Here is a 26,295-nt window from a genome sequence, read left to right as displayed (position 1 = left end):
GCCTCGGCTCGGCGGCGCGGGAGGCTTCGGGCAGGCTCGGCTCGGCTCGGCTGGCAGCTTCGGGCGGCCTCGGCCCGGCTCGGCTCGGCTCGGCCCGGCTCGGGCGGCCCTCCTCGCGCTGCGCGCTTCGGGCTCCGTCCCGGCCTTCGGGCGGCCCCGGCTGGCGCCTTCGGGCGGGCTCGGCGGAGTCCGGATGGAGGACTCGGACTCGGCCGCCAAGCAGCTGGGCCTGGCCGAGGCGGCGGCGGTGGCGGCCGCGGCCGCTGTTGCGGCGGCGGCCGCGGCCGCGGCAGGAGGCGAGGCGGAGGAGCCGGTGCTCAGCAGGGACGAGGACTCGGAGGAGGACGGAGACTCGGAGGCAGAGCGCGAGACTCGGCGGGTGACGGCCGTGGCGGTGATGGCCGCCGAGTCCGGGCACATGGACATGGGTGCCGAGGCCCTGCCGGGTCCCGACGAGGCCGCCGCGGCCGCAGCCTTCGCAGGCAAGTGCCGCCCGCCCGCGCGCACGACCCGGGCACCTGTGCGCACCTGCCCCCACACGCAGCCCATGCACCTGTCCGCACCTGACCCACGCGCGCCGGCCCCTGACACAAACCCGTGCACCTGTGTGCACCTGCCCCGCACACACCGCACACAAGCAGCCCACGCCAGCCCCGCGCCCACCGCCCGCTGCACGCGCCCTGGGGACCAGCCTGCCCCCTTCTCTCCGAGCACATGCCTCTCGCACGCCTCACACCTACCTCGTGTGCCCTGCCATTCCTGCACACCTGCCCCATGTGACCAGCCTGACCCTGCCCAGTGTGCACACTTCCCTGAACATGCTTCCCGAACCCGTTGACCTTGTGCAAGCCCCGTTCCTTCCTGCAGAGCACCCTGTGCTCCTTCCAGAACCTTCTCAGCACCTGCCTCTTGCCCTGCTTGTCTTCTCTGTCTGTCCCTGGTGCTGGTGACAAGGGGGGCTGGGAAGATTAGGGGAGTGGGGATCAGACATGGATCCTGCCCGGGAGCAGCCTGAGGTTGGGTGTGTCTGGTCACTTGGAATCCTAAGGTCCAGTTCAGGGGTGACCTGAGAGCTGGGGAGCAAGGCAGTGCTCATCCAGCTTGGGAGGCCCTGCAGCCTTTGGGAGCAGAGGTCGGCATCATGCTTTGACTCCTTAGATTCCCCTCCTGGTCCGTCCCTGGCCCCGCACATCCCATCTCCTTTATGGATCCTCCCTTCCCCCTACCATTCCCGGCAAGCTCCTTTCCCAGGGGAAAACTGGCCCATGGTTTTGTTTCTTGCCACACAGAACATTCTCGTTCTCAAGTGTCATGACCCGTGGAGCCTCAGACTGTGCCCCAAAGCCTCCTTTAGGAGTAGTGCCTTCCCAGATCGCCATCCCAAAGAAGGTAGAGACTTTCCCAAGTGTTGTATCCCTTCCCAGCTGGGAGTTCTCTAGCTGAGTGTGGGGACCCAGGAAGTGCATCCTTGAGTTACTGCCGGCACGGCACGTGTTGTCAGGCACTTTCCCCTAAGGAGCCAGCAGCCTGTGTCCTGGTGGTCCTGTCACTCCGGTGTTTATCCAGCCCTAAGCAGCTGTAGGCGGGGGGACTTGGCCTGCTGCCCCAGAGCTGCTGGTCTGTGTGTGGTCTGTCTGGGGTCCTCACAAAAGAAGGAAGAAGGCTTTGTGGCTATTAGAGTATTCGGTTCTCGTCGCTAAACTCTGCTTTGATGTTGGGACTTTGGACCGTGCAGTTTTCTTCAGTTTTTTTTGTTTTTTGTTTTTTTTTTTTGCTTTTTGCGTATGTTTTCTGGATGCAGAAAAGAAACATGATATAGTTCGTCACGGCATCAGAGAAATGTATTGGCGTTGCATGTTTTTATCTGCAGAATTTGATAGTTGTGTTTTTGCATCCATGGAAGCATTAAAACTTTTTTAAGTTGCTGAGGTTAGATACCTTCCAGGTGCAGGTAACTCGGCAGGTTGTGTCTCCTCTCTGGGGCTCCCTCTTCTCGGGCCTGATAGCTGCTTGGCCTGAGCGTGCGTTCAGACAGGGACGTAGGCTGTGGTCTGCTGGAGGAGCAGACAAGGGGAACAGCTATTTTCAGTGCAGTTTGGTGGGCGCTGGGTTAGTGGAATATGCAGGACTCTTTCCACCAGTATTTTGTGAGCATTTCCCAAGTCAGAGACTGCCCTATTCATGGGCCATTCTAGAATGCTGTGTGACAGAGGGGACCGCCTGCCCAGCCAAGGAGCTGGCAGGAAAGCCTCTCCGTGGGCAGTGAATGGGAGAGGCGGTCCAGGAGGAGGCAGGAGAGACCTGAGCCCTGGCCTGCGCTGACCTTCGAGAGGGTGCCAGCAAGGGAGGGAGCTCTGTAGGTGACACTGCCTGAGCCTGGCCACAGGATGGTCACCGGGCTCCTGGAACCTTGGTGTATGGTTTTATGCTAAAGGGAACGAGAAGCCCAGGGGCAGTTTGGCAGAGCCTGCTGCCAGCTCAGTGGGAGTGTGGCGGGGGTGGGCTTTCACTGTGAATAAAAGGCTCTAGTGGGCTGGAGAGCTGCCTCTTTCTTTTCTTTTTCTAAGGCCCAGATTGCTTAGACTGTGGTCCAGAAATGTGGAGTGAGCACTTTGTGTAAGAATGTTGGGAGTCCCGTGGTTGGAAGTGCAGATACCTGTTTGGGAAATGCTGTTTTGGGGCCCTGGTGGGAGGCCCTTGGCTCTGATGGCGTGCTGAATCAGGCTTCTGTGTTGCAGAGGTGACCACTGTGACCGTGGCCAACGTGGGCGCCTCTGCAGACAACGTCTTCACCACGTCGGTGGCAAATGCCGCCTCACTCTCGGGACACGTCCTGGTAAGCCGCTCCCTGAGCGCTTTTCCCCAGACCCCAGAGTGTGACCTCCCTGACCCCGGTTCCCCCAGAGGCCCTGCCCAGGGCTGTGTGGGCGCCAGGAGGAGTGTGCTGTGATCTCCCATCCTTGCCCGACAACCACAGAATGGGGGACTCTCCTGGAGCTTTGCCAGAACTGTTAGTTACCGTTTCTCTTTATTTTAGCCTTAATCACACACCTAGGACTCTACACACCTGCACGCAAAGCTGCTATCATTGGAATGGCAGCAAACAGCAGACTCACCCTCTTAATTTTAGTAGCAGAGTACAGACTTGAGAAACTTGCTTTATTTCTTAGGGTGTCAGCATGCGTACAAGCTGATAGCCAGCTGACAATTTCATGCCTCCAACGGGTCTCTCCTTCCCAGAAGCAGATTCTGGCTTGTCCTCTTTTCTAGAAGGGGCTGGAGCCAGAGGGTCAGGGAACCAGGGCACAGCCTGGACCGTGCCTCCTGGACATGGTCCTTGCAGCGGGCTCTGAGGACAGGGAGGCCCGGAGACGAAACTGACAAGGGGGGGGGGGGGTCTCAAATATATGTGTATTCCATTGGCTTTAATAAGGAAAATACTTTGGGGCGCCTGGGTGGCTCAGTTGGTTATGTGTCCAACTTCAGCTCAGGTCATGGTCTCACGGTTCATGGGTTTGAGCCCCACGTCAGGCTCTGTGCTGACAGCTTAGAGCCTGGAGCCTGCTTCCGGTTCTGTGTCTCCCTCTCTCTCTGCCCCTCCCCTGCTCAGTTTCTCTCTCTCTCTCTCTCTCTCTCTCTCTGTCTCTCTCTCTCTCTCTCTCAAAAATGAACAAACATTTAAAAAGTAATAAGGAAAATACTTTGTGATTCGTAAATGAACACAGAACATTCCCTCTTTTCAGTAGAGAGTTGTGTGTCTTTAGTGATTCAGACACGAGCAGTGCAACACCCTTACTGAGGCCCTGACCCTCTGGGTGATGAGCCCCGGCTCTGGGTGCGTGTGCAGGTGTGCGCGTGCTCATGGGTGGGGGTCCCTCAGCTCCACAAGGAGGTGTACTCACCCCCCTGATGGATTTTCAGATTTTGGGAAATGTCTTCTCACTTTGCCTTCATTGCTTCCATGCTCTGACCATGCAAGTGTTAGAACGTCCCAGAATGGTGGGTGTGAGCAGGCCGCTTAGAGTGTCGTCCACCCCAGGACTCTCTGGGCAAGGCCTTGAGTTTGCCAGAGACCTGAGCGATGTGCACCCAGGGACAGCACGGTGGGTCTCTCCTCCAGCAAGGACAGGGAAGGGCGTCTGGCTCACGCAGGGATGGGGGAGGAGGGCGGGGGGGGTAGGGCTGCTTGAAGGGCAGGGCCAGGCTGCCCCAGAGGAAGTAGGTGCTGTCACGATAGCACCCGGCCACTGTGGACAGGTGTGTGAGCAGTGCGGTTGGGGAGGCCCTGGCGTCTGGTGGCCATCAGTAGAGCTGTGTGTGGGACATGAGCATGAGAAGAGAGTCCTGCCCCAGACCCTTGCTGTGCCTGTGGACTTGGTCCCTCAGAACCCTCCCTCAAGACCTGTGAACTTGCAGGAGCTGCTCAGGTGGACGTGAGGGCTCTTTCTCTTTCCAGGCCTTGTGTGGGGGACACATTTGTTTTTTTTAACTTTGGTAAGTGACTGAGCATTTGTTCAGAGCCACCCAGACATGGCAGTGTCTTTTCTCGTTCTTGGCTCTGTGTCTCAGTCTTTTTTTTATTTTCTAATTTTTTTAATGTTTATTTTTGAGAGACAGGGGGTGGGGAGGACACAATCTGAAGCAGGCTCCAGGCTCTGAGCTGTAGCGCAGAGCCCGATGTGGGGCTTGAACCCATGAACTGGGAGATCATGACCTGAGCCAAAGTCAGACGCCCAACCGACTGAGCCACCCGGGCGCCCGTGTTTCGGTCTTTTACTGGCATCTTGAAAGAGCCCACGGAGGCACGGTTGGCGCCCTTGTCGGTGACGGTCAGCGAGGCCCATGTCCCGTCGCACCGAGTGGCAGGCCCCGCAGCTGTTTGTCTGGGAGACTCACAGAACGTTCTTTCCTCCAGTCTGGCAGGACAGCCCTGCAGATCGGGGACAGCCTGAACACAGAGAAGGCCACGCTGATTGTTGTGCACACGGACGGGAGCATCGTGGAGACGGCGGGGCTGAAGGGGCCAGCTGCACCTCTCACCCCAGGTGCCAGCACACCTGGGCGCTCGTGGAGTTCATGCTGGGGGCGACCTGTTTATTTTTGTGGTGAATTTGTAATATAAATGTTCCTGTTTAAGTAGAGAAAGTGGGGTTTTACGAGCCGAGAAAGAGCTGCCTGGTGCTGCTAAGTCGGGGTGGTCTGTGGGCAGCCGGGCGACCTGCCGTTATAAGCCAGTCGGTGTGGTTGTACTCGCCTGGTTATCTTGGGTGCGTCCGGCGTCTCTTACTCTCAAAACGCTTCCTTTGCCCAAGGCCCGCAGTGCCCTCCGACTCCTGCAGCTCCAGGCCAGGAGCGAGGCGGAACCAAATATAACTGGGACCCCTCGGTGTACGACAGCGAGCTGCCTGTGCGCTGCCGGAACATCAGCGGCACGCTGTTCAAGAGCAGGCTCGGCTCAGGTGAGGCGCCCGTCCCCTCGCGGCCCCACAGCGCACACGTGTGGGCCAGGCCTGTCCCCTCGCGGCCCCACAGCGCCCGTCCCCTCGCGGCCCCACACACGTGTCGACCGTGCCGGGGCGGACGTGGCTCACAGCCCCGGGCACTAGAGCTGGGGCCGTGGAGAGGTTTGGGGCGTGGTGGGGACGCAGTGAGAAGACGCAGCAACCCACGGAGGGGGGAAAGCGGGGGAAGAGGAGTTCCCACAGGGAAAGTTCCCAGGGTGGGGCAGGTGGCAGCAGGTCATCGTGAGACCAGGGTGAGCTTGCGGTGGCCGTGGACAGTGGGGCGGGGAGGTGCGGTGGGCCTGCGAGTGTGGTTTCGTGGCGGGGGCTTGCCTGCTGCGGGCCGGCCGTGGGGGCGGGGGGGGGGGGGTCACGCAGGCCCGGCAGGGGGGCTGTGGCGTTTGCGGCCCATCTGAGGAGGAGCCGGCCGAGGCCTCTGGGGGCGGGCGGCGCGGCCACTTGCCGGTCCTTCGTGTCACTTCAGGCGGCCGGGGCCGATGCATCAAGCAGGGGGAGAACTGGTACAGCCCGACTGAGTTCGAAGCCATGGCCGGAAGAGCCAGCAGCAAGGACTGGAAGAGGAGCATCCGCTACGCGGGCAGGCCGCTTCAGTGCCTCATTCAGGTGTGTGCGCGCCGTCCCCCCGCAGCTACGGCGGGGGGTCCCCACGGTGGCCCCGGGGCGTGGCCGGCATGTGCGGTCAGACAGAGGCCGCCTGGCCCCGGGCAGGTGACCTCGCCTAGTGTCCTGGTGTTTCACGCATTCGGTGCCACGGTGCTTGCCAGGAGTGCTGAGGCAACACCGTAGCTTCCCCTGGAGGCGCGTGACCTTTCCCAGATGCTGACCACCCCCCCCCCCCCGCCCCGGTTTACCTGTCGTGAGAGGGGCGGGCTTCTCACTGCTGTTTGCAGGTAGCGCTTTGCGTGTTGGTCAAGAAATAACGCTCGTAGAGTCTTCACCTCCCAGAAGGGACTCGGTGGACCCTGCCGCCGATAACCGCCTTGTACGACAGGGAAGTGCGAGGAAGAGGCGTTTCTGGAAGCGACAGGGTTTTGTGTTTATGAGCGACAGACATGCCATACAGCTGCCGAAAGGCGACTTTCTCACGTACCGTGTCTTCTCTGAATTTCAGGACGGGATCTTAAATCCTCACGCTGCCTCATGCACCTGTGCCGCCTGCTGTGACGACATGACCCTGGTGAGCGGCCGGGGGGGTCACCTGGTGGGGCCGGGGTGCGCGTGGGCGGGCAGGGCCGCTGCGATGACCCCACGCCCTGCCCCGCACATGGCTCTGGCGCCCCTGCGGCCGATCCAGGGGCTGTCACGTTTCTCTCTCAAACTCTGCGTCTCTGGCGTCGCTCTGATGCTGCAGGTGGTGCGGGCGGGGAACTTGCTCCAGTGTCGCCATCTTAACCCCAAAACTGAGCACACGGTGTTCTTTACGGTCGTGGGGAGTGCGTGTGTGCTGTCTTATATCCTGTGTTTTTGTTTTTTTTTTTTTTTTTTTAATTTTTTTTTTCAACGTTTATTTTATTTTTGGGACAGAGAGAGACAGAGCATGAACGGGGGAGGGGCAGAGAGAGAGGGAGACACAGAATGGGAAACAGGCTCCAGGCTCCGAGCCATCAGCCCAGAGCCCGACGCGGGGCTCGAACTCACGGACCGCGAGATCGTGACCTGGCTGAAGTCGGACGCTTAACCGACTGCGCCACCCAGGCGCCCCTATCCTGTGTTTTTTAATGTTATGTCCTAAAAGTACTACGTTGAAATTATGAGGGGCTTTTAAGGTCTTTTGAAACATTTCCATGTTCTCAACTAACAGCTTCAAAAAGAATGAACGTTTTCATTGATTTTAACCTTTGTGGCCGTGTAGCTTTCAAAAACGTGAGAGTAACGTGTAGCGTCTGAATGTCTTAGTTTGGTTTCAGCCTTCCTTACTGTGAAGTTCTATTTTGAGATGTTTTCAAGTGAACTAGAAAGCTGTGTAACGAGATATCCTGGTTTTATTTTGATGAGCTATCTGGTTAATTTTTAGAAGATTTGAAAGGAGATGTAATTGGAGAGACCTATCACAGTCTTGGGTGGAAAATGAAATATCCTAAGATCGTCTAGTTCGTGTATGGATTACATATTCTTGTGGAGCGAACAGTGGGATGTTTTTGTGAAAATGAAGTAGCTTTAAAGTTCACTTGGAGAAACTACCAGGGAGAGCACTCCGAGATCTCGTAGGGGGAAGAGAGTAGGAGGGAATCGTCCCGTTAGGGAGTTTAGAAAACTTGTGAGCACTCTGCAGTTGCCGCAGAATGTGGAGACGGGTGTAAACAGGACACGTGCGGGATGCGTGTGCGACACACCCAGACCCGGCTGCGGAAAGAAACGCGGGAAGCCCTGAGCCGAGGCGGCGTGGCCGGGCTTGGAGGCCCAGGGAGGGCTCGGGCGCTGTCCTCACGGTCTGCAGGCTCCACATGGTTCCTCGAAATCCCTGCGGGGCCCTGTGGAGCTTTAAACAAGCTGGTTTTGTAGTCGGTAAGAACAGCAAAGAAGCAGGACAGCCAGAGCAATTCGGAGGAAAGGACTGAAGTCGGAGGGGTCCCGGCCCTTCAGGACCTTTCACTGCTGTTGTGACGGAGACGTGCGCGTCGGCAGGGCGAGGGGTCGGCGGGGCCGCAGAGGGTGTCGGCTGCATGGCGGTGGGGACAGCTGCACTCGGCCCCAACCTGGCATTTCGTGTGCAGATGAATTCGAAACGGATCACAGATCCAAATTTATCCACAACACGAAACCCACATTTTGGGAAGAAAACACAGGGGAGAACTTCGTGGCCTAGGGCTCCCTCCGCCCACTGGGACATCTGCAGCCCTGGTTCTGAGTCGCAGAAACTGAATTCGGGGCAGGTGTGGCCAAGAGACTGGGGGCTCCTTCCCTCACCAGCCTCCTCTCTGAGGGCAGAGGCCACCCCCAGGAGTGGCAGGGCAGGAAGACCGTGCCACCAGCGTCCTCCCCCCCAGCTCTAGAGCCTTGCCACGTGGACTCGAGCCCTGGAGAGGTGGCTGGTCGGCAGTGAGAGCAACCCGCCAAACCGGAGAAGCAGGGAAGGTGGCAGCTAAGAAGAATCCGTCTGGGATAAGAACAGACCTCAAAGGTTTGCCTCAAAAACTCCCCATGAAGGAGCCCTAATGCAGTTGGATCTGCCCCCAGGCCTCGGAGCCGTGAGCAGTCTGCTGGGGGACAGCGCAGCCCCTGCTGGGTGTGACACCCTCCCTGTTGCCTGGGGACAGCCAGGTTGCTGACCTGATCAGCAGCAGGAACCCTGGAGAGAAGGAGTCCGTCTCAATGTTGCTACAGTACATCACTAAAGCGTCCATCTTTCGACAAAACGTTGTAAGACTTGCAAAGAAACGGGACGCGAGAGCCACACAGAAGAAAATGGCCAGCAGGCACGACCCAGGGCTTCCGAGGACCCCCTTTATGCTCACAGAGCGGAGGGCGCCATGTGCTTGGGTGGCCTCGGGGGACCGCAGCCGGGGCAGGGCTGTGACCCCAGAGACTGGCCTCCCCTCCTGCCCGAGGCTGGACAGCCAGGTGGCAGGTGCAGGGCTGGCTTCTGCCGTTGCTACTCCTCTCGTCTGTTCCCAAAGCCTCTTCAGTCCTGCTGGAATGTTCTGTCCCATGGGGCAGAGGCTCTCCTTTGCCGGGTCCTTCTCTGTTTTCTGTCTTCTAGCAGTCCCTGGGAATCCTGTGCGTTGACGAACGTTATCTTGTTTTTAAACGCCGCTTTTCGTGTATTCTTTTAGAAAGAATCTTTTCTGTCCCTCAGGGACCTTGGGGCCTGCAGAGAGGTCGGGCCTCTGCAGCTTCCCGCCCGCGGTCCTGCTGTGCCCCCTCCCCCCCGTGTGGGCAGAGACGGGCGCGGGGACAGCGCTGGCCCCGTCTCACTGCGCCTCTCCCCGCAGAGCGGCCCAGTCAGGCTCTTCGTCCCCTACAAAAGGCGCAAGAAGGAGAACGAGCCGCCTGCGACCCCCGTGAAGAAGGAGCCCCCCAAGAACATCACGCTGCTTCCCGCCACCGCCGCCACCGCCTGTGAGTTTGAACGAGGCGGAGGCGCGGCCCCTCCAACCCCTGGGGCTCCCTTGTTCTGTGGGGGCCGCCCTGGGGGGGTTTTCCTCATCTCCGTGGACTCCCTGGCGTGCCCCCGGCAGGTGTTCCCTAATGGAACGAACCAGGAGCCATGCCTTCTGGGAGGGGGCATCCGCAGGAACACCTTTGCTCAGCCCCCGTGTCCACGTGCCTCACACGGTTGTCTCGGAGTGGGGACCAGGTGGACGGAGGGAAACCCTGGCTGTGTGTGAACCAGAGTGGGGTGAGGCAGGGACGAGACAGGTGTCTGCAGCCAGCGCCTTTGCCCGAGGCTGTGAACAAGCATCTACAGAGAGCGGTCCCCCCACCCCTCGCCCCCGCCCCTGCCCTCCCACCCCGCGCGCGGCGCTCTCTCTTCGTGGTTCCTGCGGCCAAGGGGATGGGGCAGCAGAAGGGCCGTGGGGGCAAGTCTGCTCTCGTCTTCAACCCCTGTGAATCTTTTTTTATTTTAATTTTTTTTTAAACATTTATTTTTGAGAGAGACAGAGTGCAAGTGGGGGAGGGATAGAGAGGGAGACACAGAATCCGAAGCAGGCTCCAGGCTCTGAGCTGTCAGCACACAGCCTGACGTGGGGTCACACTCGTGAACCGTGAGATCACGACCTGAGCCGAAGTCAGACGCTCAACTGACTGAGCCACCCGCGTGCCCCAACCTCTGGGAACGTCTTTCTTAATTCCAGCCACAAAGGAGTCTCGCAGTTACTTCCAACTTTATGTTTTGTTTTCCAACAAGGCAGCTCGTGCCTCTGTTGCCGGTTCAGATGTGAGCAGGGTGTCCTAGAGAGCCCGCCGCCTTGGCCCTGGTTCCCGTCAGAGGTGCAGGGTCCCTGGTCTTCTCCAGCCCCTGCAGAGGTGCCTGGGGCACGTGCCGTGTCCAGGCTTTGGCCTGCGCCGTGGTCAAGCCGGTGGTAAAAAGCACTTCTGCTTTTCCAGTCACCGTGACCCCCTCAGGACAGATCACTACCTCGGGCGCACTGACCTTTGACCGGGCGTCCACCGTGGAGGCCACCGCCGTCATCTCAGAGAGCCCGGCCCAGGGCGATGTCTTCGCGGGAGCCACGGGTGAGTTGTCCTTGGCACCTGCCCTGTGGGCCACACGCATAACCCCTGTTAACCTGCGGCTCGGAGCAGCCTGGAGCGGGGGCGTCGGGTTGGCGTGCGCGGGCGGGCGCCGGGCAGGCGTGCGGGTCTATCAGTTGTGGCAGAAAATGCCCACAGTTTGCCGACTCCTGCTGTGGACTGGCTGCAAGGCAGAGACTCCTGAGGCCACGTGTGCTTGTAGATGTTCCACTAGCCACGTCCAGAAAGCGGAAAGAAAGTGGAGATTAACGTTTAGCATTGTACTTCACCCGGTGGATCCCGGATACTAGCAATTCAAACAGTTCATCGCGTTTCTGGGGCTCAGAAGCTACCTCCTTGGACGGTGCAGCTGGAGACACGTCGAGATTTAAAATCTGTGCAGCCCCAGCCAGGCCCCAGCCGGGTCCCAAGGCTGTCTTGTCCCTCTCGTCCCCGACAGTGCAAGAGGCAGGCGTGCAGCCCCCGTGCAGAGTCGGCCACCCGGAGCCGCACTACCCAGGGTATCAGGACAGCTGCCAGATCGCACCCTTCCCGGAAGCAGCACTGCCAACGTCTCATCCCAAAATAGGTGGGTGCGAGAGACGTCCGGCACCCGCCGACTCTGGCCTTGGGGTCGCTCTTGGGAAAGACTTTCTGACGAAGTAGGTTTCGTGTGAGTTCTTTCCCGTCGCTGCGCCGGATCGGGGCCTGCGTTTGTGAACGCACTTGGGTGGTCCGCACGGACCTGAGACGACGCCAGGCCCTTGCAGAGGGAGGCTGTGAGTTCTGGCGTGTTCCCTGGGGCGGCGCGGGGCTCGGTACGGGCGGAAGCGGAAGTGCAGGTGTTTGCCTCGCTCCCGGTCTGACACGGGACGGCCTCGCACCGCATACGCTTGGCGGCTTTGGTCCTTCGCTTAATCACACAGCTGGGGCACGTCCCCGTCAGTACGCTTCGTTTAAAGGGAGCTTCCGAAACCAGCTGGCGGGCGTTTGTGCGTTTCTCGTTTCTGCCATTCTAGATGACGCGGCGACAGAAACGTGTAGTTTTATAGACGCGCCACCCTCCTTCCGTTCTCGCAGGCTTGTTCACCATGTGTGCCTCCCCCTCCCCACCCCCTGCACGGGCCCATCGGGGCGTCTGTCCCGGGAGGCTGGACGCGAGACCATTATCGCTCAGCCAGGGGCATGCTCGCCGCACTCGGGTGTCCCTGCCCACGGGCCGCGCGGCGCACAGAGGTGGGGACGTACGCGCACGTGTGTTCCGCTCTGGCCCCGTCCAGACCACAGGGTCCCTCCCGGTTTCCTCCTTTCCACCTTTGTAACGCTGTCCTCCCCCTGTGACACCTGAGTTCCGTGACCCTTAATTAGGACCCCATGTGTGGCCGTGGATGCCGGGGAGGACTTGACGGGATGCGTCGCGGTCGGAGCCGCTGCCTCAGGCTGTCCTTGTCCCCTTGCTGTCCGGGTGGCCCCCCTGCACGGGGCACATTTCGTTGTGGTCTGGGTCATCCGTGAGCGCCTGGCTTCCAGCCCCGTACGTCCGTGGTTGGGCCTTCGTGTGTGCTTTCTGGTGCTAGCACTGGGGGCTTTCAAGTGTGGTGCTGTGACTGGAAGAATGTCTCCCCATCTTCTGGGGCAGTTTACAGGGAGGCCGTGTGGTGTGTGGTATTTATGTCTGTCCCTTGCCCCCACACTTTCCGAGTTTTTTTTTTAAGCAGTTCGTTCATTCTTTCTTTCTTTCTTCCTCTCTTTCTTTCTTTCCTCTTTTTTTTTTGTAAATTTTAGAGAGAATGCAAGCAGGGAGAGGGAAGGAGAAAGAGAGTCCCAAGCAGGTTGTCTCTCAGCGCAGAACCTGATGTGGGACTTGATCCCGTGAACCCTGAGTCATGACCTGAGCCAAAACCGAGAGCCAGATGCTCAACCAACCAAGCCACCCAGGCACCTCCACTTTCCAACATTGGATTAGAAGTTTTAACAGAGACCGCTTTGAAGGGAGGAGACACATTAATTTCTTGTTTTATTTGCATTCCGAATATTCTAGTGTTGACCTCCCTGCCGGCCTTGGCCGTCCCACCCTCCACCCCCACGAAAGCCGTCTCCCCCTCGGTGGTCAGCGGGCTGGAGATGTCGGAGCCTCGGAACTGGCTGTACCTGGAAGAGATGGTCAACTCCCTGCTCAGCACGGCCCAGCAACTGAAGACACTGTTCGAACAAGCCAAGCAGGCCAGCTCCTACAGAGAAGCCGCCGCGGCACAGGCCAGAGTCCAGGCGGACGCAGATCGCAAGGAGGTAACGTTGGCGCAGGCAGATGCTGGGGGAGGTGACGTTGGTGCAGGCAGATGCCGGGGAGGTGATGTCGGTGCAGGCAGATGCCGGGGTCTGCGGCCACCTGCCCCCCCGCCTTCCGCTGGCTCCGGGGGCGGCCGTCCCCTACCTTCCTGGAAGAGCACCGCTAGAGAATCGTTTACAAATGAAGCCTTTCTCACAGATAACTGAATGCTATTGGTGGGAAGATATTTGTGCTTTTGTTTTTAATTTTTTTTAAGTTTATTTATTTTTGAGAGAGAGCACAAGGGGGGAGGGGCAGAGAGAGAGGGAGACACAGAATCCGAAGCAGGCTCCAGGCTCTCAGCTGTCAGCACAGAGCCCGACGTGGGGCTCAAACTCATGAACCACAGATCATGACCTGAGCTGAAGTCGGAAGCTTAACCGACTGAGCCCCCCAGGCGCCCCTGTGCTTTTATAAATAAAATCAGCTTATTTCAAAAGGGACAAAATGTTCTACACACCAGCCATAGTTTTTGGACACTCACCTGTCACGGGCATTATTTATACTTTCAGATTATTGTCACGTGGTGAAAACGTGCCTTGTGTTCTGTTGAGTTTGGAGATGCGTCCCTTGGGGTGTTTGGCAGGCGTGCGTCTCCCCCATTACCAGCTGGAAGCTTCCGCGTCTGAGCTCCTCCGCCTGCACCTCCATGCCTGATGGAGGCCGCCTCCGTGTTGTTTCACTTCCAGCTTCCAGCAGGTTCTTCCGAAGGAGGATCCCGGGAGTCCGGGTTCACGGAGCGCAGCCGGGGGACATTCTCTCAGCTCGTCACTGCAGCCCCTGCGGCTTTTTGTGCGCGGCCTGGAGGTTGCTTAGGGCCAGTCTCCCAGGTGTCGGTGGGCGCAGGCCACCAGGGTCACCAGGGTCGGAGCAGCACCAGCCGAGGCGTGTGCGCGGCAGGCGTGGTGCACTCGGAGGCGTCCTGCGGGAGGTGGGGGTGGGGGGCACACCAGCGATGTGTTCTTAACGGGAGCTTTCTCCGTTACAGTAAATGTGGACTTTGGTTTGTAAACAAAAGTCAGATTGGTTTTTTTTCCCTACCATATCTATAATATGAACATTTCTGTTAGTTTATTCCCATTTTTTATAGATCAGAGGGAAGAAGAGCTTTGCAGGTTCTCAATTTTCTATACGACTTAACGTGTGATTAATGTTTTTCCAAGGAAGAAAAATGTTGCTTCTTCTGAAGAAGGAGATAAATTAAAAAACCTTTTTTAAAGAATTTTTTTTTCAACGTTTATTTATTTTTGGGACAGAGAGAGACAGAGCATGAACGGGGGAGGGGCAGAGAGAGAGGGAGACACAGAATCGGAAACAGGCTCCAGGCTCTGAGCCATCAGCCCAGAGCCTGACGCGGGGCTCGAACTCATGGACCGCGAGATCGTGACCTGGCTGAAGTCGGACGCTTAACCGACTGCGCCACCCAGGTGCCCCTAAAAAACCTTTTTTAAAAGCTAGAGTTCCAAACTAATACATAATCAGTGATGAATTTTATAGGAAAGAGAAAAGCAGAAAAAAAGGTTTTAATCTCTTTACCCAAAGATAATGCTTGCTGGGTTCTCCAGTGTTTGAGAATTCTAGGTTTCTTGGCATCACTGGATTCTGACAGAGTCTCGTTTCCGTGACAGGACCTGTAGCTTCAGTCTCTGAGACTGATGTCCCACCCCCGCGTGCGCGGGCTGATGTCACAGGCTGGTGTCCCACCCCCGCGTGTGGGGTGCTGGTGCGCTCACCCGTGCTGGCCTTGGCCGTGCTCCTCGGCCCCGCTTGCGCCTCAGGTGCTGCATTTTCTGTCCTTTGTTTGTGTGGAGACGCCCACGTGTCACCTTTCCTTTCGGAAGCACATCCTGAGTGACCTCGCCTTCTGGTGGTCACCAGCACCTTGATGCTAGCCCGTCCTCGTCGTGCGTCGTGCCGCCGGGATTCCTGATCTCTTACACGCCCTGCGTCTCTCTCTGGCTGTGTCGAGGACTGTTCTGTCTCTGCCTTTGGTGTTTGGCAGTTTGGCTGTGATGCACCTGAGTGTGGTTGTCGTTGTATTTAAATTTGGGGGGCTTGCTGATGATGTCAGGGCGCTGGGGTGCGCGAAGGCACGCGGAGGCTGGATGACTCTCTCAAGGAAGAAGTGAGGGCTCACAGCTCCGTGGAAACAGGACGCACAGGACGCACGCGTGCCACACGGCAGCAGACTGGGCCACGGGGGGGAAGCATGTGGGTGGGTCGGGAGATGGGGGGCGGGTGTGGACAGTGGCTTCTGCGGGAAGGAACGCACACAGCAGGGTGAGCCCGCTGTGCCTGGTTGTTGGGGCCTGACCTCGGGTGACCTGGGCAGGTGCAGGGTGGGGTGTGGGAGACCACGGAGGAGGGCGTGGGGGTGTGGCCTCGGGAAGACACGGTTCAGTGTCTCCAGGGACGGGCTCACCCTGCTCCCGCGTCAGCAAGGCCCCAGGCCAGACCGGTCAGGGCAACAGGACACCGTAAACGAGAGGGCAGGTTTAGCTCGAACCTTGGTTTTGATTCAGTTTGATTCAGTCACTGTTTCTAGAACTGTTTTTAATGCCCGGTCTCTTTGTCTGCTCCCTTCCAGTTACATGTGTACGTTGACTGCTTGGCGTGGCGTGTAGGTCGTGAGACTCTGGCCACACCGGTCGGTGTGAAGTGGGGTCTCACGTGGCTCGGATTTGCTTTTCCTCCCTGACCGACGGCGCCGAGCTCCGTGCCAGGGGCTGCTGGACAGTCGTGTGTCTGCTTTGGGGCAGTGTCTCCTCAGACCGTTTGCCCATTTTTTTTTGTTTTTATTTTAATTTATTTACCTTTTTTTGAGAGAGAGAGCGTGAGTGCACACACACTCGCGAGGAGGGGCAGAAAGAGGGACATAGAGAATCTTAAAGAGGGTTCCACGTTGAGACACGGGGCTCGATCCCGTGACCCTAGGATCATGACCGGAGCCGAAATCAAGAGTCGGACAGTCAACTGACTGAGCCACCCAGGCGCCCTTTTTGTCTGTTGTCAATTTGGTGATTTGTGTTTCCTTAGAAAAAGCACTTTAAAAAAACCCCTGTTGTCGCACAAGTTAAGGTTGTTAGCCGGTCGCCTGTTCAGTGGCAGGTTCCGTTTGAGTCACTGAACGGGTGTTGCCGGTACCTTCCCCCCAGAATTAAAAGGGATCTGAGGGGTGAAGGGAGGCTGTGGGGACCGCCCCCACCATGTCCTGTGGCCCAGGCCCTGTGCCGGGAAGCCGCCAGCTGTGGGCTTGTCCGTCCTTCTGTCCAGCAGCGTCCCTCTGGGGAGGAAGCCTGTCTCTGCACAGCTGTCCTGGAGCATCTAAGGAACGAAAAGGAAGGAATGTCTGCGTCTTGCTGGTTCAGATCGGATGCAGAAGCATAAACTGGAAAACAGCAGTTTGTGTTACCTAGATGACCGCCGAATTGTGGGTTCTCAGCCAGGGACCTGGTGGGTGCCCCAGCCCTGGTGGCTGGCAGAGGGCGGCTCTGTGCTTCGGAGCCTGGGGACCCCGTCGTGCTCCGCCTGTGCCCTGTGCAGCTCTCCCCCCGTGTCCTGCCCTGTGAACGCAGGGCTCCCATCAGACAGAAGGGCCAGCTGGGCAGAAAGCTCAGCTTTGTGCTCCTGACAGTGGAGCCCTGCTGCCTGGGTAGCCTGGTGAGGTCACGTGCACTGGCAGACCCGGGCTCCACACCGGGACGACGGGTCCGGCTTGTGTGGCTCTGTGGTGGCCACAGCTGGACTCTGGGCCCTTGGATTTCGAAATGAGGGGCCCTCACATCTGCCTGAACTGTGGAGGGCCCTCTCTCCGGGGACTTCACAGGGTCGGGAGGGGTTAGAAGGGCGGGAAGGCCCCCACTCGAGCAGCGTGTGAGGAGACCCAGAGCACTCCCAGCCTCGGGAAGCGGCCCTCGGGGCGTGGGGGTGCGGCGTCCCCTCGGGGCAGAGCCCCATTGAGGGGGGGCTTTCTGTCTTGGGACTTGGTGTGGCGGGAGCGTTTGGCATCAGCCGGGGTGAGAGCCCATTTCCCTTTGCAGAGCCCCTCCCTGCGGAGAGCAGGAGAAGTTTCTGTGCCCTCAAAGGTTTGTTATTTGCAAGCGGTCCTCCTGTTTGATTGCAGTGTGGGGACCCATTCGCCACCGCAGAGGCGGATGCTGGTAGCACCGTCCCAGAGTGTCCCCCGAGTGCTAGGGGGACCAGGGGGACAAAATGCGACCTGGGAAGGCCATGGGAGTCAGGAAGAGGTGGGTCCGCTGGCCTCGTGATCTCCGCAAGTGAGGAGAAGCCAGGTGTTTGCAGCAGAGGGAGGAGGCCTTGCACTTCCCCGCGTGGACGTTTTATTTGGAATTTAAACAGAAGATCAAGTCTAGGCCGGCTGAGACCATTCAGGGTGTTTTACCAGTTGTCGTCATGAGCCGTTTGCGTTTGTGTGTACTTAGCTCGCCAGAGGTTAACCTGGGCCAAGAGCAGATGCCCTTCCCTGCCCAGGGCACAGCGTCCTGTCTCCCCCACCCAGGGCACGGTGTCCGGCATCTGGCTGGGGGCGCCACGGGGGCTCCTCCCGGCCAGCGGTGGCCTCCCCACTGCTCTTCTGTGCTTAGTTAAGAGGTGCGTGTAACCTGGCATCCAAGTGTATCAGCGGAAGTGGAACACCTGGGGTGTGGTCGTCAGCTGGCCAGGGACTGGAGTCAGGGTGGGGCAAGGTCACAGGGTCTGGTCCGTGGGGCCTCTTTCCTGACTTCGGACCCCACATGGGCCCAGAGTGCTCTCTGGTGTCTGTCTTTGTAGGGCACTAACCCCATGATAGGGGCCCCACCCCCACGACCTGATGTGAACCTAGAGGCCCCAATGCCCAGACGCTCAGCGTGCACATTTTGGGGGCATGTCACAGGCAGGGTGCAGACTCAGAGGTTTGTTCTCTGTAAAAGTGTCTTTTCCCTTTGCACACTGAGTCACCGAGCTTGTCCACCCCAGGGTGGGGGTGGGGCTGTCCTCCTCCTGGATGGGGGCGTGGGGAGTCTGGGTGTGTTTTTGGAATTCTGCTTTGGGGATTTGTCTTTTATCCGTTTGTCTGACTTGGGATGGGTGTGTTTCCACACGTTTCACACTCCAGGTTATACTCTAGGCCTTACTCTGCTCTCATGTGGGCACCTCGGCCCCTTGGGAGCTCACCTCTGGCTCCTGTGTCCCTCTGGCGCCTCCCCTCAGTGCACTTGCTGGTGGGCACTTCGTTCCTTCCTGGCATCTGCTGCCCCGGGCCCGGGAGCAGCCGTTTCTCCGGGAGCCCCGGCTCCTTCCCTGGAGGATGGTCCTGGGAGCCACGTTCTGGGGCTGGCGTGCTCCTTGTCACTCTGGGCCTCTCGGCCGACAGTCGGAGCCACGTGTACAAACGACCCGTGTGTACAGACGGCTCTCGGGTTTCTGCACCTGTCTGTCGGTATCCGGACCTTGAGCGGACACCGGTTCATGCTGGCGTGTCTCACTCTGGTCCAGACCACAGAGTTACTTTTGGTAAAAAAATAATTTTCTCGGGGGCGCCTGGGTAGCTCAGCGGGTTAAGCATCTGACTGTGGATTTTGGCTCAGATCGTGATCTCACAGTTTGTGGGATCAAGCCCCACATTGGCCTCTGCACTGATAGCACGGAGCCTGCTTAGGACTCTCTCTCTCTGCCCTTCCCCTGGCTCATGTGCTCTCTCTCTCTCTCTCTTAAAATGAATAAATAAACTTAAAACAACGTTTCCCAGAGTGCCCTGGGAAGGCCCAGGAACCAAAGGCACGTACACGTGGTAGAGGAACCGCCCCATTCGGTCTCTTCGTTCTGACGTTTTGATTCAGGTCACAGGGTCGCTGCACCCCATCAACACTGCTGGGTGCTGGGAGCGCAAATACGGGAGGCCCAGGTGAGCGCGTGCTGTCTGGCCCTCAGGGCCAGACGTCCCAGGAGAGGATTCAGACCCCTGCTTCCTCCTCCGGCGTACAGCCCCGAGGGCGGTGAGGAAGGCTCACCCAGCACAGGAGCCCGGTGCGTGCAGGCACCATCCTGGTGAGCCCCGTGCACCACAGCCTCTTGTCTGTGGGGTTCCAGCGCCGCCTCCCCCCTCTCCATGCTCCGCTTCCTCTCGGCGTGAAGCCTTCCCTCTCCCCAGGCTAATTTCTGTATGAGGCCACAGACTGTCTCGTGTCTAAGTATTGGGTCTCGTAAAGCAGAGGCAGGGGCACCGAGTGAGCACCTCGGATTCCGGCTGGCGCTCCTATTCCTGGCAGTGACCGAGCACACTCCGGGGGGCTTATGAGTGGGAAAACGTGAGAGTGCCAGATGTAATAATGTCCGGCAAGGAAGGAAGCAGAAGTTCAAATAGAACCCGGACGCGGCTCACCAGGTTGTGCGCATCCTCGCAGAGCCCGGACTCTTCCGTAAAGAGTCCGACTTAACGTGCGTGTGGTTCCACCCTGGCCCGCTGACCCTTCCTCGCAGGCCCTCGCCGCGGTCAGGCCTGCACAGACCCCCTGCCATCCGGCCGGCACAGACCCTGTGCTCCAGCCTGTGCCTGGCGTAGCTCCCTGCTTTGGCGGGGGTGGGGGTGGTTGGTGGTCACAGCTGCCCGGTGCCCGCATTGCAACGGGCGGGTCTCTTACCGTGAGCCATTCTCCGTGAGTTCAGGGAAAAGCTGCACTTGTGGAATTTCGGGGGAAAGGGCACAAAGTGTGCACTTCTGTGAAGCCACAGAGACCGGCTGGGCTGGTGGCTGGGGTGCGGACTGTGGACACGCAGCAGCCGGTGACGTGGGTCCGGGTGGCTCAGGAAGAGGCTGGTCATTCCCGGGTTCGGACTTGGCTGCTTACTTGGCAGAGACGAGCCTTCCCAGCCTCTGGAGACATTCCTGTGCCCCCGCGGCCGCTCCTCTCCCCGGGTGAGCGCAGACCCTTTTAGGTGAAGACAGGGAGCTGGTTCTTGGGGTGACCGGGAGGCGTCCCCGCGACACTGACGCCCGTGTCCCTTCTTGCAGCAGTCTTGTGTGAACTGTGGCCGCGAGGCCCTGAGCGAGTGCACCGGCTGCCACAAAGTCAACTACTGCTCGACCTTCTGCCAGCGCAAGGTGCGTGCCTAATCCCGCCTGGGTGCCCCCTGCCGTCCTGATCTCATGCGCATGCCCCCTGCTGCCCCATCCCCTAGCACGCCGCCCCCCCCACTGCTGTCCGGTCCCCAAGTATGCACCACCTGCCTCCCAGTCCCCGCGCATGTGCCCCCCCGCCACACTGTCCCCACGCACGTGCCCCCCTGCCGCCCCATGCACATGCCCTCTGCACTGCCACCGCCTACCCGCTAGGAGAGGCAGCTGCACTGGCTCCCTCCCTCGCCCACCGCAGCACAGTCCGCCCATTAGTCCTGTCTGCCCGGCCTCAGTCTCCTGCAAGTGTCCGCAGGACCAAAGCCCTGAAGAAGCCACACACCTTGAGTGCAGTGGCCCGAGGCCTTCATGGTCAGGCATTTGCGGCCTGGGCAAGCGGCTGTTCCTGTGTGTGTGTGTGTGTGTGTGTGTGTGTGTGTGTGTGTGTGTGTGTCTCCCCTGTCGGCCGCTGTTTTCTGGAGTCGCTGGTGCTAGCTGGTTCAGGTGTCCCTAATTTCTCCCTCCCACACTCAGCAAGGCTGTCACTGTCTCTTCTTGGTGTTGATTTGAAACTTAGCAGAGTTAAGAAGGGCAGTGTATTTCATGGATAAATAGTGGCTAATGGAGCCCTTAGCGTGGCCCCCATGCTGCCTTAAGAGGTAGCTGTGTGCCTGCCGACACCACTGTCCCCGCCAGGTGGCTTTCTGGAGCCTCTGTCGCCAGCATTTCTGGAGCAGGAATAGCAGATGGCAGACGGAGGTGGGTGGGGACAATGGTCAGGGCCGAGTGCACATCGAGTTCCAGCGGGTCTGCAGATGCCTGAGCGCTGAGCGCTCCCACAGTGCCGTGGGGGGGAAGGGCATGTGCGCACATCCCGCGGCCCCAGGAGAGTGCGCGAGAGCATCTTGCAGTCAAGTGCTAGGTGGCCTGTAGGTGTGTCTGTGGGCAGGACCTGCCTCCCACGCGTGCTGGTAGCCCGGAGCCCGTCGGTCCCTCCACCCGCAATTGGTAGAGTTTTGGGGACCGGAAGTCTGCACTTCCCCTGTAGGTGTCAGCACCGAGGAGGGGGCATCGGGCTTGTTAGAGCCTCGGGGCAGCAGCCTGTGCCCGGGGCTGCGGAGGAGGAGCGGGCAGGAGCGGGCACGTGGGGTGGCCAGGGCCGGTGGCGGGCCCCAGGCTGGTGCTGCCATGTGGCCAACCTTGGGCCTCGCTTTCTGCATCTTCCTTGAACCGGAACGATCACACGGACGGTTCGTGGGTTTGCTTCCCGATGGAATCGCTTCAGATGAGATTTTGTCTGACCTGCAGCCTGGGGCTGTGTGCTTGTGAAGCAGGCAGGCTAAACTTTAGGTATAATTTTGTGGACGAAGACTCCCTTTTTCCCTGGATTGTGTTAACTTTGTTCTCCTTTGATGTGTCTTATTGATAAAGACATGCTTTGGTTTTATTTCTGTAAATCGATACAAAATGAATCTCAAAATCCGTAATTCTCATGTTGGACCCAAAATGAACAGCGGGTGGGGGGTGTGAAGACAGAGGCCTGGGCTCCTCGTGGTGACCGGTAAAAGCTGATGTGACGGCCAGCAGTCCCGTCCGAAACGGCTCCCTCGATCCCTCCTGCGAACACGTGGGTGGGAGGTCAGTGCTGCGGGGTGACAAGGGCCATGACCTGGTAGGTTATAACTCGCAGATGTGGTCTCCATTCCGCATCTCGTCTGCCGTGTGTGCACGGACTCCACGACATGGGCCCGTTTTCAGGGTACGACCTGGTGATCGTTAGTACTTGTAGCGCCGACATCCCAGTTCGGTCGTGGAACGGTCCACCACCCCTGAAGGACCCCGTGGGCCCCTCCCCAGCCTCTGAGAAGCACGAGTCTACTTCCTGTCCTCGTGTGTTTGCCTCCTCTGGGCACGTCACGTGGCGAGTGCTGTGATGTGTGGTCTCGGGCACCTGGCTCCTCGCGCTGGCGCATTTTCGCGGCTTCCGCTCCAGGGCACGAGCCCGGGCTTTGCCCCTTTTCTCCTGTTCCCTCTGGCCATCACCAGGAGTGCCGCTCTCTCCGAGTTTGTGAGTTCGCGCCCCTTCCTAGGTGGGCGTGTCCTCCCCTGCCCGGGCTGGGACCTCGGCGTGGGCTCGCGGGGTCGTGCAGGCAGTTTGTGTTTGGCTTTGCCGAGAAAGTTCCAGACCGCTTTTCCAAGTGGCTGCGGGGGCTACCCCTCCCCCGCCAGCACGTGGCGTGGTCCAGCGGCCGCAGCTGTCCACCAGCTGTCCACCAGGTGCTAACTGGCATTCCTGTAACGACCAGTCATTTGGGCACCTTCGCATTCACTTAGCGGGCAGTCGTGTGTCTTTTTTGGGGAAACGTCTGTTCAGACCTTTTGCCCCCGTTTGAATTGGGTCATTTCAGTAAGAGTATAGAGGGTTCTGTGCACGCTCTGGACACGGGCCTCCATCAGATACGTGATTAACCAGGATTTCCAGCCTGTGACTTGTCTGTTTAATTTCCTAGTAGCAGGTTTGCAGGGCAAAAGTTTCTAATGTTGGTGAAGTCCAGTGTATCAAAAAAGTTTTTCATGGAGATCACACTGTGGGTGTTGTGTCTCAGAACTTGTGCCGGCCTCCTGTTTTCCCCTAAAACACTGTCGTGTTTGCACCACGACGCCTTTCGAGCTCACAGTCACGTGCGGTGTGATGCCATGGCCCGGGCCGGCCCGTGCAGTTGTACACATTTTGTGCGTTCCCACAGTTTGTGGGTGATTCCCGGGGAGACTTCTGTTCTTGGGATATAATTATTTTACTGTGAGAACAGGGCAGGCTTGTTGTAGAAAACCTAGGAAACGTAGGACAGCACAGAGACGACCAGCCGGAACCCTGCCGTCCTGGACAGCACCCCATCTGTACTTGCTTTTGCCCAGCATGTTTGTGTTCGTTCCTATCACGTCGTTTCTTTTCTTTCTTTCTTTTTTTAATGTTTCTTTATTTCTGAGGGGGTGGGGCATGAGCGGGAGAGGGGCAGAGAAAGAGAGACACACAGAATCCGAAGCAGGGTCCAGGCTCCGAGCCGTCAGCATAGAGCCCGACACGGGGCTCGAACTCGCGAAATGTGAGATCGTGACCTGAGCCGAAGTCAGACGCTTAACCGCGTGAGCCACCCAGGCACCACCCCCCCCCCCCATCACGTCATTTCTTGACCAAGCCCTAGCCTCACCTCCAGTCGACGGTTACGTCTGTTTCGACTAACACGGCCCTCGTTTGTCCAGCCCCCCGGTCCTCGTCCAGAGCCCCAGTCTGGGCTGAGAGGTGGCTTCTCACTGCCTGCAGACGGGCTCCAGCCTTGCCTGAGCTCAGCCCCCTCTCCCCCTGCCAACAGCCCGACAGCATCTGCCCTGACCGGGGACTTGGTGGGCTCCCCCTCACGAGGAGGTGGTATCTTGCTCAGCACACCTGCCCTGTCCCCAGTCTTCTCGTGGGCCACAGCCACTGAACCCTTCTGTGGACGTGAGGCAGGCCCCAGCTTTGTTTCTTCGTTTTTGCCGGTGTAAATAACACCGTGGGCGACGGCACCGGGTACAAATATTTCTTTGCAGGCATGACTTTCTTTTCTCTGTATCTCAGGCCACAGAGGGATCAGAGTGCAGGTGGGCCTCACGGTGTCAGTGTCCTCGGGGCTCACCCCGGTTGTTTGCCATCTGAGCCGGCGCCTCCCACGTGAGGGTGGGCTTCGGGCCCTGCTCCCCAGGTCACACTCAGGTCACGTGGGGCGTGCCCTTCCTTTCAGGACTGGAAGGACCACCAGCACGTGTGTGGCCAGTCGGCGGCTGTCACCGTCCAGGCGGACGAAGTCCACGTCACTGACAGCGTGATGGAGAAAGTCACCGTGTAAGGGTCCCTGGGTCCCCTCTCCACGGTGCCGCCGGGCTGCCGCAGGTCGGGGACTCCGGAGGATGCTGAGGAGGTGAAAACGCTTGCTGGTCAAGTTGTTAACAGACTCTAAGTGACCTGCGCCCTTGGAAATGAGCCCCTGCTGCCCAGAAGCCCTGAGGGAGGTCGGGGCAGCGGCTGGACGCCGGCCCCGGGCCCTTGGCGCCTTCTCTCGGTGCTCTTTTTATCCCCTGGTCTTCCCCACGGGTGTGTCGTGTGCCGTAACACGCGTGTACATAACGTGTCTGTCAATAAAGCGGACGTCTCTGCCCCACCGGACGGGTGACTCCAGCTCCAACTTCCCAGATGCCCCGGAGGTGGGGGGGCCTCAGCTTTGTGTTTCCTGACGCGCAGCCCGGAGGCCACAACTCCCAAGTGTGTGGACCAGCGAGTGGGTGGTGGCACTGTCCCCGGCGGCCGTTGGCTACCCGCCTGCTGGGAGCCGCAGGCCCCGTCTCTGAGGTGATACGGCCCAGACTCGCTGCCTGATGGTCGCCGCCACACGGCCTTCCTTCTCTCTAGCATGAGGTTATACCCCGAGAACCCCGACCACCCAGAGGCCAGGCCAGCCCTGCGTCTTTCCACCTGCACTGAGGGGCAGGGGGCACAGGGGGCCAGAGAGGGATCGGCGCCTGGAGCACTTGGCTGGCTCTGGAAACGAGACCTGCCGCCTCTGCTGACCGAGGGTGGTGCCTGAGGAAGTTGCCCATGTTCTGGAAGCTTCTGTGGGTTTCCAGAAGTGCCCTCGTGGCCCCCGAGCCCTTGGCCTGCCGTCGCCCTGTTTTCTCTGCACTCGTGAGGCTCGGGAGCTCCATTGTTCCGGGGGTGGGGGGGAGGTGAAGGCCCACCCCAGCCGGAGACCCGCCCTGTGTGTGCAGCCGGCACAGCCCCTGGGCGCTGGCACGATGGCACGCTTCCCTGGATTCTCACGCTCATCTGCCGGTTCTGCGAACTGTGCACGTTCACACCCCTGTGGGAGGGGGAGAATTCCCCCAGCCCTGACCCTTCCTGGGCTCCTACTTCCAGAAAGTTCTCCCAAGTCTGTAGCACCCTAGAGACTTGGCTTTGGGGACGCTGGCTCCAGAACGAGCTGAGGGGGTGGCCAAAGTCCTGATAGGAAGGGGTGTGAGCATGGGGGTCCCGGAGATGCTGCTCTATCTCCCGAGCCGAGCCTGGCTCCCAGAGGCGCCCTCGGGTCCGTGGGCCTGGCCTGGCCTCGCCACAGACCCCAGTCGGCTGCTCTCAGGGAGCCCGTCGTGGGTCCTGCTCCCCAGAAGCTGCTGCCTCTGCCCTCATGACCTCTGCAGACTAAGCTTGGATTTTCTTTTACTGAGTTTAGCACGTACTGGAGTCACCGAATTTCACCTTCCTGCCTTTGCCAGCACCTCTCAGGGAGATAAAGGCTGAGGAATCTGGGCACGTGCCCCAAGCCGAGGCCGTGGTGAGCGCCGGGATTTGACCTCGATGCCCCCCAGACTGCCCGCCCCCCACTGGGCACAATCTTCAGAGGCGCAGTGCTGCAGACAATGTGGGGGGAGGGGCACATCTCAGCCCTGGCCACCCCCCTGCTTCCCTGGGTTTGCTCAGCGTAGAGGTGGCAGGAAAGGGGACTGGGGGGCACGTCAGCCTCGGCAGAAGGGATCTGGGAGCACCCCCCCCCCCCAACTTGAAGACGCCGGCCACCCGCCTGCCAGGAAAGACTTCACGTGCGGGCCCCAGAGCCACTGCCTCCCTCTGGCGGCCAACTCCTTAAAACAACACTCCGGAATGCACGTTGTGGGGGCAGCGCTTCAAAGGCTATCGTTTCTAGGCCTGTGAAGTGTTCTTAGCCCTGGCTGGGGGAAGGCTTCTGGAAATTGCCCTTGGGGGCCCAGGCTTCGAGGCTGGTCCACAGAGTTCCACGTCAGGGCTTCTGAGGGCATCTCCAGCCTCCAGGGACAGGCGAGGGGCCGGCCTCTGTCAGCCGGCGGTCAGCACAGGCTGGGCCGTTCAGGGCGCCGCAGGCTGGGGTGACCCTTGGCAGCATCGGGCGCGGCTGAGTGAGCCTGATGGCCGAGGCGCCTCCGGGGGCCTCCCAGTCCGCCAGGCCCTCTGTGGCTCCCATGTACCTTTTGCTCCACCCCGTCCCCCTCGCCCACCTTGTCCCCCTCTGTTGGGAGCTGCAGATTCTGTCCAGAGGGCCAGCGGGGAGGGGGTGGGGTCCCCAGCAGCTCCCAGCCCATTCTCAGCTCTG

The 26,295-nt window shown here is 59.4% G+C and overlaps 1 protein-coding gene across 6 annotated transcripts; it reads left to right on the top strand.

The window, feature by feature from the left end:
- Positions 1–70: 70 nt before the first annotated feature.
- Positions 71–24,341, top strand: DEAF1 (DEAF1 transcription factor). Of its 6 annotated transcripts, none has more exons than XR_003972501.1 (12): positions 75–482; positions 2,739–2,836; positions 4,916–5,105; positions 5,313–5,459; positions 5,986–6,125; positions 6,634–6,699; positions 9,455–9,581; positions 10,572–10,700; positions 11,158–11,286; positions 12,739–12,986; positions 18,867–19,074; positions 20,039–20,125. XR_003972501.1 is itself a non-coding variant. In XM_030333396.1 (12 exons), the coding sequence occupies exons 1-12, from the start codon at positions 194–196 to the stop codon at positions 24,022–24,024; spliced, it is 1,758 nt and encodes a 585-aa protein (XP_030189256.1). In that variant the 5' UTR covers positions 78–193; the 3' UTR covers positions 24,025–24,341. The 6 variants fall into 6 exon arrangements, 5 of the variants coding, with proteins under 5 accessions (XP_030189254.1, XP_030189255.1, XP_030189258.1 ...); XM_030333396.1 differs by lacking the exon at positions 18,867–19,074 and adding an exon at positions 23,920–24,341 and having other exon boundaries at positions 78–482; positions 20,039–20,128; XM_030333397.1 differs by lacking the exon at positions 18,867–19,074 and adding an exon at positions 23,920–24,341 and having other exon boundaries at positions 80–482; positions 4,916–5,045; positions 20,039–20,128.
- Positions 24,342–26,295: the final 1,954 nt, after the last annotated feature.

Source organism: Lynx canadensis, chromosome D1, assembly GCF_007474595.2.
Source record: "Lynx canadensis isolate LIC74 chromosome D1, mLynCan4.pri.v2, whole genome shotgun sequence".
NCBI classification, from domain to species: domain Eukaryota; kingdom Metazoa; phylum Chordata; class Mammalia; order Carnivora; family Felidae; genus Lynx; species Lynx canadensis.
The sequence above is the reverse complement of the archived record's forward strand: the minus strand, read 5'-3'. Positions and strand labels throughout refer to the sequence as shown.